This window comes from Calidris pugnax, unplaced genomic scaffold (assembly GCF_001431845.1).
Source record: "Calidris pugnax isolate Ruff unplaced genomic scaffold, ASM143184v1 scaffold44, whole genome shotgun sequence".
Classification (NCBI taxonomy): Eukaryota; Metazoa; Chordata; class Aves; order Charadriiformes; family Scolopacidae; genus Calidris; species Calidris pugnax.
The window spans coordinates 43019357-43036602 of NW_015094506.1; the positions used below are offsets into that span (position 1 = coordinate 43019357).

General features: G+C 38.1%; 1 protein-coding gene across 1 annotated transcript in view; it reads right to left on the bottom strand.

Annotated features, from left to right (window-relative positions):
* Nucleotides 1–17246, bottom strand: part of KIF21A (kinesin family member 21A) — a 90993-nt gene that overhangs the window by 44628 nt on the left and 29119 nt on the right. The window contains exons 3-8 of the mRNA XM_014963361.1: nt 13723–13945; nt 12220–12402; nt 8751–8900; nt 7946–8080; nt 4715–4882; nt 2796–2911 (exon numbers count right to left, since the gene is read on the bottom strand). Coding sequence (XP_014818847.1) covers nt 2796–2911; nt 4715–4882; nt 7946–8080; nt 8751–8900; nt 12220–12402; nt 13723–13945 — 975 coding nt within the window. The remainder of the gene's footprint in view (nt 1–2795; nt 2912–4714; nt 4883–7945; nt 8081–8750; nt 8901–12219; nt 12403–13722; nt 13946–17246) is intronic.

Below are 17246 nucleotides of genomic sequence, written 5' to 3' on the forward strand. Positions count from 1 at the left end.
AAACTTCAGAAGACCGGTTCTGCTAGGTGTTTGTCTTGAAAACTGAACAATTTGAACTCCACCTTCCTATCTTGATTATATAGTGGGCCAGTTTGTTGGGGTTTTTTGTACAACTCTTCATTAACAGCAAACTTCTAATTTGATATGTCTCCGCATATATATCATCTGGACAAGCTCAAGAAGTGGGCCTGTGTGAACCTCATGAGGTTTAACAAGGCCAAATGCAAAGTCCTGCATCTGGGTCAGGGCAAATCTCAGTATCAATACAGGCTGGGAGATTAAGGGACTGAGAGCAGCACTGCCAAGAAGGTCTTGAAGAAAAGGTGGTTGGAAATATGGACATGGGTCAACAACATGCACTTGCAGCCCAGGAAGCCAACCCTATCCTGGGCTGCAACAAAAGAATCATGGCCAGGAGGTCAAGGGAGGCAGTTCTACCCCTCTACTCCACTCTGGTGAGACCCCACCTGGAGTACTCCATACATCTCTGGAGCCCTCAGCACAGGACAGATAAGGGCCTGTTGGTGTGGGTCCAGCGGAGGGTCACAAAAATGATCAGAGGGATGGAGCACCTCTGCTATGAGGACAGGCTGAGAGAGGTGAGGGTGTTCAGCCTGGAGAAGCAAAGGCTCTGGGGAGAACTTATTGCAGCCTTTCAGTACTTAAAGGGGGCCATCTTCAGTAAAGATGGGGACAGACTTTTTAGCAGGGCCATTTTGATAGGACAAGGGGTAATAGCCTTAAAGAGGGTAGACTTAGACTAGATTTAAGGAATTATTTTTTTACAATGAGGGTGGTGAAACACTGACACAGGTTGCCCAGAGAAGCTGTAGCTGCCCCATCCCTGCAAAAATTCAAGTTCAGGATGAAGAGAGCTCTGAGCAACCTGATCTAGTTGAAGATGTCCCTGCTTATTGCAAGGGCTCTGACTAGATGACATTTAAAGGTCCGTTCCAACTCACAATTCTATGAACACATAATAAAGAGAGGTGGTGGTAGCTGGGTAGCACCTGACCCAGATGCAGGACTTTGCATTTGGCCTTGTTAAACCTCATGAGGTTCACACAGGCCCACTTCTTGAGCTTGTCCAGATGATATATATGTGGAGACAAATTTAACATCAGTCTGAAACAGACAGAAAGAATATACAGCATTTGCTATCTACGCATTGTACACTAAATTTTGCAATTTCTCCTAAAGAACAGGAGGGGGAGCAGTGGAGCTATAAAAGAGGAAAATATTTTACAGTCAAACTATTTTAACAAAAGTGCAATTTTAGAAGTGTTTGGAAAAAATGCTCATTGGCTAGTCTATTTGATATAACTACAAATAGCACTGCTAGACTAAATTTTATTTCCAGGAAGAGCTATGCTCTTGACTTCTGCTGATTATTTTTTTATAATTCTCGAGTTTCTTTCTCTCTTAAGCACTTCTAAAAATTCTAGCCTTTATTTTACTTGTTTTGTCTGGCTCTTTGCTTTTCCTTGCACGGCAGTGCTGCAGGCCATCTCTCTGAAGAATAGAGCAACGTTTCAAGGACTGTCTTCCACTTTTCCCTATTCCTTTGTGAAATATCCAGAAAACTTCCTACTCTCCTAAAAACAGCAGTCAAATGATACTGGATTAAATAGAGGAATAAGAATACCAACTTGCTGAAGTATACTCAGCTACACCCCCTTTTGTATTTGTACACGTCAATGTCACAAAATTTGTATTGTTTTAACAAATTTGTTAATGTTTGCGTGGACAAAGTTTCTGGAGGCCAAAGGCTCTCTTCTTTGCCTGTGCAGTAGGCACACAGAACAGGTTCATTTTCCTGGTTCGGGGTGAAGCAGAGCCAAATTTCTCTTCAGTGAGAGAGGGTTTTGCTTCCACTTGTTGCCATGGCAACCAGGGCCCGCTGACTCGGCTGGTTACCCCAGGGAGGGGTTGAACCTGTGGGGAGGCCTGGGACTTTCCTGCCAGTGACATCTCCCTGGGAGCCTGATACGAGTTTGTATATGTTTATATATTTTGTATCTGTTTCTATATTTCCTTTTTTAATTTTATTATTAGTATTTCATTAAATGAGTTTAGTTTTTCCTAAACTCATAAATCTCTTTAGCTCTCTTCTTCCTCTCCTTGGAGCAAGAGGCAGGGGAGAGCATCTGCCAAATTGTCATTAGCCGACACAGCCCAAACCACGACATTCATACAGACAATTCCAGTGATAGAATAGTTTGCTTTTATTAGGCTCTAACCCAGTATCAGATAACTGGACTATACCCTTTACATACAACCTTTATAAAAGATGCCAGTGTCTGTGGTAAGCTGACTCCATGCTCCTGTGCATGGCAATCCCAGCAAACAAACACCATTTAAAAATAAAAAGAGTAACAAAAAAAAACAATCTCTGAAGGAGAAACTCGTCACAGGTTTAAACTATGCTGTAACTACTAAGGCTCTAACACAATAACAAAGTTTACCATTTATGCTGTCTATAATCTAAAGATGTCTTCATGGAAAGGATTTGTCCTGGACACGGTAACTTCTAAGTAACTCAAAGCATCATGTCTAGTAAAGTTATAACAGCACTGAAAAAAGAATGCAAAAAGCTTCTTCAAAATCCTGCATTCCTAAAATCCTTTAAAATTCCCAGCATTTTCTATCATGACAGTAATTTATCTTCAGAACCTCCCTCCAACAAAAAGAGTGGGGTTTTTATCATTGTTTATTGTTTATTTTACTTTCTGAAGATTATGTATTCATTCATTTTCATTCACAATGAAATACATAAAACTTTCTAGTTTTCATACCTGTTTCCCCCAAGAGAGTCTTGAAGTAGCCTTGTAAGCTTTGAATCTCTGTATGGTACATGAGTTGCCTTCTTACTTTTATCTCCCAGTGCACTTATTACATTGCCAAGTGCCAGCTATAAAACACCAAATCACATAACACACAAGTTAGAATCAGTTCCTGAGTTTTATTGTTTAAAAAAAGCTATAAACTGAGATCTACATATTGTAAATAAATTAATATTCTCATGGAAGTTAACATAAAAAAATTCTGAAGATTTTTACATTTTACAGTAGATCATTTTAAATTTTCATGCTATCCACAGTGAATCGGATGACTTGCAGTCTGGTATCTGCAAGTGCTAAGTGCTTAGCACAGTTTGCATGCACTGTCTATTCATATGTCAGATACACACAAAAGTTACAACTACTTCACATAACAAACATTTCCTTTCAATTATTATTAAAGCTGATGTCTAGCAGTAGCAATATTCTTTTTAAAACTAATTTTATCAAATCTGCTATATGGGATATGGGGAATTGACATGAAAAACAAAAATCAGAATTTACTACCCCTACAGATATGAAATATGTAATGTCTGAAGAAGATTAAAGCATTTAAGGATATAAGGATATGGCTACCCTATTTCATTGCTAAGCAAGGGTCTAAACCACGTTTATAAACAACCTAACATTTGGCTGTAAAATTATTTTAAAGTGCAACTGCAGGTACTTCGATCAGGTTATTCATATGTCAAATTAAAGAGCATTCCTCTAGATGGCACCCTGTACAGCCAAGTCATAGTCTTGAAAATGGTCTTACTGCACCCAGCAGCTGAAGAACTGCATATACACCACATTCTGTGACTGTTTTGAAGTATTTAAATCACTTTCAATCTGTTTCCCAAAACTGAGGGGTGGAATTCACTGTAAATGAAAGTTTTGTGATCATATAAAATTATACTTTTATCACACCAATTTTCACCTTCATGCATTTTGTATCCAATTTGTTAATGATACATCTATTTCATCTAAGCCTCCAAATTTCTGTTGGCTCTGTGTTTAAATCCATGATGAAATTGAACTGAATTTCCTTTGTCTTCCATATAATATAACCAGAATAACTACAGAAAATGAACACTGCCGTGACAGCAAAAGAAACACTAAGAAAGTTCTAGTTGCAGAATACTTCTTTGGTACTACACACTAGATCAGAAAAAACACATGATTTTGCATTAAAAAAAAAAGTGTATTTTTGAGTCTTTAAAACAGAATTGCACAGAGCCTCTACACGGCCAAGTAGCTCAAAACAAAGGCATAAAATTACAGTCTCCACTGATATCACTAGTTCTAATTTTCAGTGTAGTCATAATTAAATAAAACAATACACTTCATTAAAAATATGCACAGAGAGCCAGTACACAGACCAAAAAAATATGAAGTGATGCTATAAGTTAAAAATTGTGTTTCCACTTAGAAGTGTTTTGCCAAGGGTTGTTTTACATTATGCTTCATAATTATAACAAAGAACCAGGATTTATTGATCAGTTAAGCTTATTCACTGTTGATGTTTCATATGCCTGTACTCCTTGCAAACTGCTTGTAATGTTCTCCAATTGTTTGGGTCTTGACAGAATAAAAATGAAAATAAAAAGTGTTAAAGCAATGCTAACTTTTAAAAGACACTGTAGATACATAACACATTATAATATTATACTTCACCACAATTAGAAGCGCTATAATTCGCTAGTTAGGGTCTAATATAATGAATGTTAGCAAGCCAGAACCCAGTAAGAACCAATATACACTGTTATGTCTCACACTATAATCATTGTTCTGCACATAATGCATTTCTATTTTAGGGATTACAAAAACAACTGACACAAGGAGGAAGCAAAGATGGTACCAACAGCCTATGGAAACAAATTGTACAGTCTTACTAGTCCACAGTTGATGGAAATGCCTTCTTTTGCCCTTTCCCCTGTAGCTCCTGTTCGCTTTAACCTTTCAGATCCTGCTAGATCAACAAAATGGAACTTGGCAGTAAGAGTTTCAAATTCATTCATCTCCGAAGATTCAGATATTATCCTGTTATCAGTGGCATTATCCTGAAATAAAGATGAACCCATAAAGCTTGGTAAGATCTTTCACTTTAACATTTGTCTACTGCAAAGTTCAATCAACAATTACTTACAAGACTACCTGTTTGTAATGTCCATCTCCTTCCATATTTATTCATTCTCTTATAACAACATCAACATATCTCAAAAAACTCTCTCCATTTTAGTCATATCCACTAACATTCTTGAAGACCCAGCTCTAGATGCACGTGAATACCTATACACCAATTACTTCTAAATATGGCCTACAATTGTTTCAGGGAAGGGGAGAATAGGCATATTAAAAATATAAAACTTATCAGCAAGTTGGGCAACAAAATGTGTACCTCTCCTGGAATGCAAGTCATAAATCAATTGTCAAAGGAAATTGATTTTTTAAAAAGTAATGATATTGCCCTCCTAATTAGCCTGTCAAATAGCTGAAAGATATTTTGACTTTACACCTCTCTAATCCCCATTATCAATTTCCCTGTAGCATGATTCTTCAGCTTCACTTTAGGAATATGGTTTTTTAAGTCTGTTTTCCCAGCAGCCAGCATTCCACCAGCACTTCTGACTTGACCAGGAAATAAGGAGAGTAGTGGAAACAAGAGAGAAAGAAGAGGTTCTTTTCTTTTCCTCCCTGCCCCAAGTAAGTTGTAATGACCGGCACCTGATGCACACTTTCATTAGTGCCCAGGAACACACTGCGCTATGGGCAGGTACTGAACCCTCAGCCTCTTCCCACTTCACAGCAGCAAAATTACCGTATTTCATTAAATAATCCCACCAGGCTTTTTTCTGTCAATTACTGCAGCTGTACTATATATTGTGGAGATTTGTAGTTTGACCTGTTGATGTGAAAGCAACACTGAATAAGAAAAATCTTTAAGTCACTCAGTTCCTGACCTTCCTGCTAAGATACCCATTGCAGGGCAATTTCTACCTACTTGCCATGGCAGCATGTAATAGGATATATCTAGTGTATACTTGACTTATATGCATACAGCCAAATCTACAGGCTTTATTAGGAATATTCTATCACAGTAAGCATGGATTTTTTGGGGGCTTTTTGTTTAAAAATGATCTCAATGTCCTTACTCTGCTATGGGAGCTTTATGCCTCCCACAGCTCCCTCCACTATTGGAAGAGGTAACAGTGTGGCTGCAGACCAAACTGTTGTCACAGTAATTAAACACTTCACACTTCTTAAGTGATCTCCTTTCTATAGCAGTTTCAGAAGAAACCAGGAATTGTGCTGCTTCCAGAAGACTGGACTATCACACTTTTTCAGCTATTTTGACATTTATGCTGCTGGTGGATCACTCTCTCTTTTCCACACCTCAATGCAACAATTAACACATCCTCTCTCTCTGGCTTATTTAGTAAATCAAACATACATCCAGAAACTTCTGAGCAGCAGGGACAGGACTGTGTGAAGGCAGGGTGAGGAGCAGGGTGGCTGTGCACTGCAGCCCTGGCTGCCTGCCCGCCCCGGGCACCCGGACCCTGCACAGAGAGACAGGCACAGAGCCCACACCGTCATCCCTGCAACTGCGTTGCCCTAGTAACAAAGATCTCCCAAAACTGTTGTCCTCAGACAGCAGCAACAACAGAAACTTGAGCTGCATCTCTCCTGGCCATCCAATAGGGGCTCTTATTAATTTGTATTCTGGGAGTGTTCAGAGGCCAATGTCAGGTCTAATCTCTCCTCTCCTAAATACTGCACGGAAAAAGGAGGGTGCTGTTTTCAGATTCAGGATCTAGCAGTGTCCCACTCCAGGCAGACAAATTATCTTGTTCACGTCCCCTAAAACAGAAGGGACAAAACCCATTTTGACACAAGGCAGAAGGTGGCCACCTATTCCTCTAACACAAGCTTCTGTTAAGAACCAGGCAAGAGTCCTAGGGGTGGCTCAGTTGGTGGGGAAGGCTGCAAGTGCACCAGTACCAGTGGGTTGCTCTGCTGAGGACCTGCAGGAAACAAGGCTCCCAGGTGAGTTCTCACTCTCCAGCTACACAGACAGTTTTCAACAAAACCTCCAAGCATACAGTGTCCCTATGCAGTGACTAAGGTACCCTGTCTGGGATGAAGTGTGATGCCACCCCCTCCTGAGTGAGGAGACAGCTGCCCACACCACCAGTTTCAGTGTGGAAAGCGTGAAGGAGTGTTTTTAACAGATATAAATCAGGTCTACATACCACAAAGGAGCAGGGAGTGACCCTCATTTTGCCTGCGAATGATTATTTGTAGTGTTAAAAAAAAAAGCAACACCACCCCGAGGACATTAAAAATCCAGTTCACTGTTCCACATGCTTAAAAATGTGATATCCATGTATAAAATAATAGCGAGTTAGTTAGGAGTTCACCAAAATATTTAAAAATGTTAATACTTTTAGCATAATCAAATTAACTCCCCCTGAAACTACTGCAGTTCTCAGTAGTATGGATTCATTCAAAACTCTCCTCTTTACAGGATACACCAACAGCAACTGACAACTCTACGTTCACATGAGGAAAAAAAACTTCTATAGAAGAACTCTGTGTACATTCATAATTTAAGTTTCAGGTTAAGTGCACAGACTTAACACCACATCTGACCCCCAAATACATATCCATTGAAATAAATATGCTAAGCTTGAGAATTGAATGCTTTTCTACTTGCTCCTTGTTGTATATTAACACTTAGTCTGGAATATCCCAGTATTTTCAGAGAGCTGACTGCAAGCTTAAACCAAACAACTATAAGACACTTAAAAATGCTTTCCCAATTAAAGACAAATTACATTTTAACTTTCTTACTTGCGTATGTTGCAACAAAATAGTGAAGAAAACGCCAGAGGAGAATGGGCAGGTTCATGTACGATGCTGCAGTTTATTGTTGCCTCTGGCTAGGGGATGGTTACATGTGCACAGATTAAATCAAATTATTATAATGCTTAGCAAATTCATCGAGCATGATGATGACTGTAGCATCTTTGCTAAGTGCAATTCAACTAGCAGCAGCTGCCAAACCATATTCGCATTTTGAAAAACGGTTGCTGAAGTTTCATAACAGCAAAGATACGTACAGTGTTAAATGCAGGACAGACTCTGGTTTGACATAAGTGTATTGTAAAGATAGCATGTGACCGTGAGCTCTGAACATTCATCTGGGTGCTGGCAGTGGTCCGAGACAAAGCCCCCAGCTTCAAGCACTGCATCATCTAGAAAACAGACAAGAGGTACATTGCATTGCTTGCAGTTTGAATAAAAAGCGTTCCTATAACACTGTTATGGATATAAATTAGCTTTTTCTCTTTGCTGTGATTTCAGTTCCTATATGCCAAAAGCACAAAGATTCCTAAGCAAGCAAACTAAAAGGGTTTTTTTGTGGTTTCTGAAAGAAAACAGTTAAATCTTTGTACCCCTTTTTACTGTCTCCTGGTAGTAACATAGCAATCTTCCTTCCATTCACCTGTGGCAAAAATGTATAGTACAATAACATTTGTATTCAGGTTCGCAATGCACAGACACTTATGAATGGCAATTTACATCACATCAGTTATTATGAAAAGCTTTCCTGTCTCATGTAAAACAACAAATAAGATTTAGGAGATTAGAATTACATGTATGCCAGAATTTTCTCTCCCAGCAGAACAATACTATCAGCAAGCCTGCTCCTAGCATTAAGTGAAAGCAGTATGCACTTAATATCAGATATTTATAAGATTTAAGTTTACAAAAAATAAAGAAAATAAAAGTTTCAGCTAAACTTTACACCTAAATTGTCTGAGATGCAGATGTTAGTAAATATAACCTCTTTAACTGCTTATCCAAACAGACAACATTTTTAGAAAGCAGTTGGCATATTACAGAGAAATTTTCAATGGTCACCTCTGATTCTCCATTCACAGTTCGGGTTGTAACACCCACTGTATAAATTCCTCCCGCTGAATCTTCATGTATTTTAATATTTGATTTTTTATTCTTTGCATCAATATCACGTGTAGTATCAAATAAATCAAGAATTTCTTCATTGTAAAGCTGAGGAGAAAAAAAAATAAACAAATGTATATTACTGTAGGAATTCTTCCAAAGACTAACAAATCTGTGCATGGCACATACAGAAGGTTCTATAAATCCAAATGCCAAGGCTCTCAGAAAGGATGCTGTGAAGAATCCAAACTTACAAGGACAATAGGATGATAGACAGAGCAGCTGCAAATTAAGTCATCTCCCCAGATTACTGTCATACCACCCAAAGAATCATAGAATGGCTTTGAGTTGGAAAAGACCTAGTTCCAAGGGAAGGGACACCTCCTATTAGACCAGGTTACTCGAGAACCCCATCCAGCTTGGCTTTGAGCAGAAGCAGCAGTAACTTCCTCCACAGTGTCAGATCTGAGAGAGCTGAAATTCTTTGGTGGGACCAGGGAAGAGGCGGCACTCAGTGCCAGCAGAACAACTGCAGCAGTGGTTTCTGTGGCAGGCACACGCTGTCTTCAGCTTTGACCTTGGGCTTGGCTTTTGTTTTGTTGATTCAGTTGGCTGCTCCCTCCTCCAAACACTTCAAACTCACTCCACTTGCTCTCCCTGCTATCACACCTTTTCTCATCTCCTCTCTCACACCTTCGTAATTCTGTCTCTCATGCAGATAAACTGTTCCTGCCCTGGAACGAATTTAATGTGTAATAGTTTTTGTGCAAACTGCTTATTAGAGACACCAACCATCAGGCCAAGAATACTATGTCATGGTTTCTCGAGCAGGGCTTTTGCATCTTCCTCCATACAATACCTGTATTTTGGTGCTCCAGATTTAGTTACAACTTCCAGGCACAATCATATGAGCAACAGCATCTATTTACCACGTTTCAGGCTGCTTGATGTTTACTACCTGTTTTACTGGGCCTCCTGAAGGCAAGGACACGTATATTTAGTGGTTTTCAACACAGTATCATTAAAGATGCAGAATTTTAGGGTCAGTAAATGAGAACCAGCAAAGGCATGAGAAATTACTATGCAGCTATCAGTGTTAGAGGAGATGGACTATCATTTCATAGGAATGTTCTGGATTTTAGGGAAGATGTTTAAATCCAAATGAAGATATCAAGGCAAACATAAAATAAAAAAGTGTCCCACTGGGAATCTCATGGCTTTGGTCTCTGCTGAGATACACTGGAACAGTGTCTTCTCCTTGATCATACCAATTCACTTCAGCAGACCATAGCCCAAGCTAATTAAATGCCTGATCAAAGGCCATAGGTAAAAGCCAAAGAACCACTGCAATAGATCTGTATTCATCCACTCTACTTTCTCATACTTTATCTTCTCAGAAGTGAAAATCCATCCAAGAAGAAAAGGCTCAGCATCTATGAATGCAATGCTTTTAATTCTTTGCATAGTAAAAAGGAATTATATTTAATTATTAGGCATACCTATTCTAAGAGGAGCCTTCTTACTAATGTTTTACCTTGCTAAGTGCAAACAAATTGGTGCCACAATTTAGAGAGGATCTTGATAAGGCACCTGTAACCACACATGCCTATCTTTTGGAAAAGTTAGCAGGAAAGCAAGGAGTTAAGAGAGGGAGACTAGAGCAAGCTAAAGAAAAGCAAGCAGATAGTAAACAGAATCACTGTTCCCAATGTTCCAGCTGTCAGACTTAAAAGTTATTCCAAAAGAAAATGCTGCTTCAACTTGTTCAATGACTAAATTATTATTTGTGTAATCCAGCAATAATGGTAGATAGGATGGGAGGAAGAGAATAATTTCCAATACAAAAGTAGTGTATGATATGTAACAGATGAGGAAAAGCTCTCTCTGGAAAAGCTCCAATTTAGCCTCAGAATCACAAAAAAAATTTACCAAAAGATGTGGCATTTTGTTAATGAAAAAACTATTATATACATCATTTAACCTTTCTCTAAATTAGATAAACAGGTTTTAATATGTACATTTCATCTGAAATATGTTGTAATGGCTGCAATTCCACATACCATTATGACCATAGCATTCAATTACTGCTCTGTATTTTGGGACTCTCGGTCACATTTGTAACGTGATGTCAAAAAACACAGGGAATTCAGAAACTAGGCTGGTTACTACCCCTTACACTACCCCTGTTGCAGCTGCCTAAGCAGAAATGAAGCTACAGATCCCCAGTGTTCAAACAGAGAAAACAGAAGAGTACAGCATTCCCATGGCCCGTGCTCAAGCCTAGACTCTCTCTAGGCAAACATTAGCCAGAACAACAAAAAGCTCTGCTTAAGCTTAGTAGGTGGTTAGTGACAAACCTATACTAGTGCAAAACTAATGCCAGCTTGTTAATCTTTAAAACAATTATAGGCACATATGACTAAAGGACCTAGTTTACTTCAGCAACAATAAAACCCACAGCTTTGTCCTGGGTACTATAAAAGTGAGGGGTTTTCCCCCCCTGAAGTAGATAAGTTGCAATTACTGAAATAAGTAAAACACATTACACCTGTTCTTCCTTAAACTGATTCTTCCTCTCTGTGTGCTTAAAGTATCAGATTTTGCAGCTCAGTAGTGAATGTAAACGTTGCACCCAAATCAATGAATTTAAAAAACAGTTCCATGGGCAGGAGACACAGCATAAAAGCTGCAAGACTTAAACCAACAGCTGCTGCTGGTTGGAAAGATCACAGTTCTTACGGCCTCTCTCACCAGTAGCTGTGTCTACAGAACACACAAAGGGAACAGTTTTTCTACGCACTGATTCAGGTCTTCTCTGGGTCTAATGGAAGAGGGAACGGTGACACAGAAGCCCAATTCTAAACCACTGGAGATCACAGAAAGAAGTATTTTTATGCTAGATTTCTTCTTTATTTAACAAGTCTCCTGAACAGATTTTGAAAGGTACAGTAACCTGTGGCAAAGTGACAAAAGCAGGCAAAGCATGGTTACTATACAAAGGCACAAAGTACAACTGATTTTTTTTTTTGGGGGGGTGGGGCTAGATGAGGATAAATAGGAGGTTGTGGGTTTCGCTTTTTTAAAGTCTCTTTGCTTTAAGGTTTTGTAAAGAATTACAGACAGGCAAGAGCAACAGGCCCCACAAACATGTACTGCAGAAAGGGACAAATGTTGTCTAACATAACTATTTCTGCACTTCAAAATAATGCTATAAAGGAAGCTAATAAAATAATTGGAGTAAGATAAAAAGGCTCTTTTTCATAATTGAAGAGCTGAAGCAAACTCCACAAAATTTCTTTTTGAAATCTTGAAGATTAATTCAAAACACCTCGTGGGAAGTGAATGCAAAAGTAGCAATCAGAAAAATTGTTTACTTGGCTTTCAAAAAAAAAAAATGTATGAAGTTACAAACACAGATCATATTTACCTCTAAGAACTGTGCATTCACTTTAAAATCTGGAGGTGGAAGTCCTTGTTTAATAGCAGCTTGCTTTTTTTCTTCAATACATCTGAAAAGATGCTTAACAGCACGTGATATAATGCCTTGTTCCTCTTCTGTTATGTTGACATCAAATCCAGTGCCCATGGTGTATGTTTTGCCAGCACCTGTCTAAAATGAAAAAGGAGTAGTCACTAGAACACATTAATTGGACCAAAACATCACAGAGAAATGCAGTTTGTGAACACTAGTGCTAAAGAGTTACCACTACATCAGCTTGTCCTCTTTACAACACTAACATGCACAACAACAGGACAGTAGAAACTGGACAAACTCTACTGTTTATCTACAGATCACATAAAAGATTGAACTGGTCCCTGCTTTCTTGTATAACCTTTCCCCTACAAGCTTCCTCTAAGCTGCTTACATCAGCCTTGAGCTATCATCTCTGAGGTCAAAAGAATAGTTAATGTTTTCAACCAAGACTGTTAATTAAAGCATATATTTTGAAGGTAGAAGCAGCATTTGCAATTCTTTACTGAAGTAGATCAAATGACTCCGTAATTATGATGTCTGAATATCTCAGGGAGAATATTACCATTGTTCTCAATTTATAGACAGCACTGAAGAATACAAGCTGTACCTTCACTAGAGAAGTAGTTTAATTAAAAGTGAAGTCCTCAAGAAGATGAGGTAGTGCTGTGTTTTCACTTAATTAGTGGGTCAAGTCTAAGACAAAGATAGTATCACACAGCTGAACATAATCTACTAAACTGGATCTTCAAACTGCTTTGTTTCACTAGGACTAGACTTCACCCAGATAACTTGAGATATGACATTTAACAGTGATTAAATTCAGCATCCAAGACCAAGTTTTGTGCAATCAATTCCTAAAGGAATATTCAGAAGACAATAACACATTCTCTACAGTGTACTCAATAATATTTCAGCTTTGAGAAGTAAAATGCGCACCCAGTGTACTGAGAGGGTGTGTTCTCTATGAAAAGCTCTCTGACTTTGGAATCTGATCTCCACATTTTGCCCACAAACAAACAATGTGGCCTGAAGTTCCCTGGGACTATTTTAAAATAGTTCTCCCAAAAGCATCTGAAAATGCAAAGGGATGGACAATTGCTCAGAAAAGAGCCTCAGTGCAATCTCCATCTACGTATCAACTGATCAAGTCACTAATTTGTATTGCTGCATTGGGCTAAATTCAGGAATTATATGGACTCACGCTATTTCCAGTATTACTATTAATTCAGACCTACTTCATGCCCCTATAGCTATACCTGTATCTTCTGTGTTTCAATTGTCCTTCTACACAGAATCTATATAGACTCCTAAACAGTCTCCTACAGGATCTCATTTAAAATAAAACTAAGACATTAAAAACCAAGGTTCATCCATTCCAAAATTTAAGAGAAAGATCAGCTACAAGAAACTGTTTACTCCAAAATAAATACTTAAAAATAAGACTGTAAAGCTTACTTGGCCATAAGCAAAGACGGTGGCATTATAGCCTTCAAAGCAACCTTCAATCAGTTTTTCTATACACTGTATATAGATCTCTTCTTGCTGTGAGTCAATGTTAAAGACGTAATCAAAAGTGAAGGCCTTATCTTTTCCCAAGAATACTTGAGGTTCCCCAGGTGTGACAGATGTACAAATATGGCATCCTTCAATCTTCTCTTTGGCTAGCTGTGGTCTAATTCTGTTTCGGAAGAGACAAAAAGAACTATTAGAAATTCTTGTCATCAGAAACAGGAGCATACAAACAATGTAAATAAGAGATCTGAAAATAATTCCTTCCTGACTGAAAAAATCAGAACTTTTCAGCAAGGCAGGAGGAAGCTTCCAGTTGCCTGAGCCACAGTACAGACTGCATCAGAACCCCATTCATACAACTCTTCAAGCAAATTACGTTACTTCCCCTGAAGGTTCACCTACCAACTTCAAGCTGACTACTTGCTTAGAAAGCCGAATGTTTCTGTATGTGTACCATCCGTTACCAAACATTAACTTGCACAATCCATTTCAGTCTTTGAAATCAAGATTTCCGGTTTTATCAGATTTTTTCATATTTTCATCATAAAAAATGGATTTTTTTTTTTATATAGCAACAGAAATATGAAAAAAAACCCCAACAGGATAGTTTAAGTAGAAATTTGGGAGCACGGACGCCCAAAGACCATGTATCTCATCTTAAATGAAAGCCTCCTTGCTACGAGAGCAAGGAAAAGGCTCTCATTTCTTCTTTTCCTTTGACAGGAAAGCAGCTTTGTCACAGACAGAATACTTCTGTGAAATGTTTGGTTTCAGAAAAGCAGCATACTTTCAGAGGAAATAAAAAGAACAATTTCTAACAAGTTCTAAATGTAAGAGTGTCTTATTCCTTATTATTTCCCCACTGAGACAAATTCCCGCTTTTATTTCCTTTAGTTCCTACTTCATAGGACACAGCCATCTCACGCTTCTTGTATTCTATCATTTTATTAATTCCTCTGCATTCTTAACACTCTTGCAGTCATGTCAAAATTGAATTCATGTACTAGCTCCATGACTAAAGAAGATTGTGGAAGTTTGCAATTCAATTGGTTAAACAGCTATCAGGAAGAAAAATTCTAGCCAGCACAACTTATCATTCTAGCTGTAATTAGCTAATAATTTGGTTTTAAAAATAATTTTTTTTTCCAAGTTCTCAAAGCAGCACAAAATAAAATAAAAAAAAACACAACGAATGTGTGCAGCTTAAAGGACAGGGGATTATATACAAGGGTGATAAAACATCAGCAGTACAACTACATTCAAACAAAATCATGGAATATTTAATATAGATTCTCAATTTATATCAAACTTACATATACTTAAATATAAGTACAATATAAATAATAATATGTATTAATATAATAATATATAATACAAATGATATAAAATAATACTGTAATAATAAAAATAATAAATATAGGTACAAACTTATATATAGGTACAGAAGTACCTATATTTAGCTCAGTGTTGATTCTTTCAGTTACACAACATCAAAGTTGAAGATCTGTACACACAGGGTGTATTTCAAAGGCACATATTTATTTCATATTCCATGCTCTAAGGGCTATATCTACATTAGTGTTTGGTTTGGAGTAGTTGTGCTGTCTTGAAGCAAATTCCCTCGACGTCTTCACTTACCACATGTTGGTTTGGATCACCAACTGGTTTCAGTGTGCGCAAATTATACCCCTTCCATAGGAAACCAAGCCAAAACACTCCACTCGAAACACATGAAACTTGTTCCAAAAACTAATGGAAACATAAGGGCCCAAAGCTACCTACTGATACACTGTGCCAGTGCCAATGCTTCCTGATGCAGAGAGAGATGGTCTCCAACAACTCTGAGTGGACTGCAGACTAATTCAAATTATATCAGCACACACATACTTTAGTTCAAGTGAGAAACATCCCGTAAGAAAATCACACAGAGCACGATGAGTCTTCTTTTTATTGCAGATTATTTGTGAGTCAGGAATATTTTTCAGAATTTTTGTTCTAAAGGTTTCATTATACCCCACTGTGTGACACTAGAGAACAACCATAATCTATTTATAAGATTTTCTGCACACTGATTCCTTTATGGAAAATTCATTAACGACCAGAAGGTACCTCCCTTGTCAGCATACTCTCTAGTGTGGAGTGGAAATTAAACAAACCTTTGAAGAGAATCATTAAAAGGAAGGGATTATATCATGTGCAAAATAAGCACAAATATTCTACAAACAGTATTTGCATTTAACAACACAGAGCGTGTAATATAGGTCACAGATTTTCTCTCTAACAACATAATTATTATCAGTTTTTTTCCCCTTAAATGAAATAAGAACAGTAAAAATAATTCAGGACTTACATAGCTCCTTCACCAACAAACAATTTGATCCACTAGGACCTGTGTCCACTAAACACAAGATGTGACAAACACATATCTAACCTTGTAAAAAAGCTATTTTGTTCTAGACTAATGAATATTTTATAATAAAATAGTTTTTGTTTCTAGGTAGGGTGAGAGAGTCTTCAAAGAGAAGTCAATCACATGCCTTTCCTAATAGCACTCTACACAACTGGAAAAATTGAGCATCCTGTCCATAAATGCCAACTTGGTAGCTTATTCCACTGCCTTATTTTAATGCCATGAAGTCAGTCAGGGGCCAAGCTGCTTTTTAAGACTAAGCACTCTTATTCTTTCACTAATCCACTGCAGACAGCACACAGGCAATCAATTGTTCTTACAAGCATGAACTCTTTTAAACCGGGCTTCTAAAGCTCCAGAGGTACTCCCCTCCCATTGTTTTCCAGTACAAGAAAGCCTAGAAAGACCTTTTCTAAAAAAATCAGGATGGAAAACACATTTTCAAAATTAAGTAACCATTGTGCATCCCAAAAACCTAACTTCCTCCACAGTACTGAAAGGCTTTCAGCACTGACTTGTAGAAGGAAGGTTGACAAGTTAAAAAAAAAAAAGAATTCTTCTTCATATATTTTAATTCTGTCTGTTTTTTAAAAAAGTTAAAAATTAATTTTCTATGCTGAGGAATTGATGCAATTATGACAGGTGACGAATAATTTTCTCCTTTCTACTACTAAGTCAAGGCTCTGAGTAACCACAAAGAGGAACAGCATGCCTAAAATATCAATAATTTGCATGATAATTACTACAGTGATGACAGGACTGTGAAGCAAACAGTTTCGATGTCAGCCTGCGAAGACTTCCCATGAGAATCCTCCCAGCAAGCTCCCAGCCGTGCCGCTGGGCAGCACCTCCAACTGGTCTCTGCTATAAAACCCATGACAACTCCAAGCTTCAAGTGCATTATGTATGACCATAATCAGGCCACAGCAAGGTACCGTTCCAGAGACCAGCTGACCTGATGGAAATCTGTGTCACTACTAGCAGCTTGTTACAGGCTCAGTCACTTCCCCTGGCTTGTGACACAACATCCAGAGACCCAACAGCGATGATGGTGTCC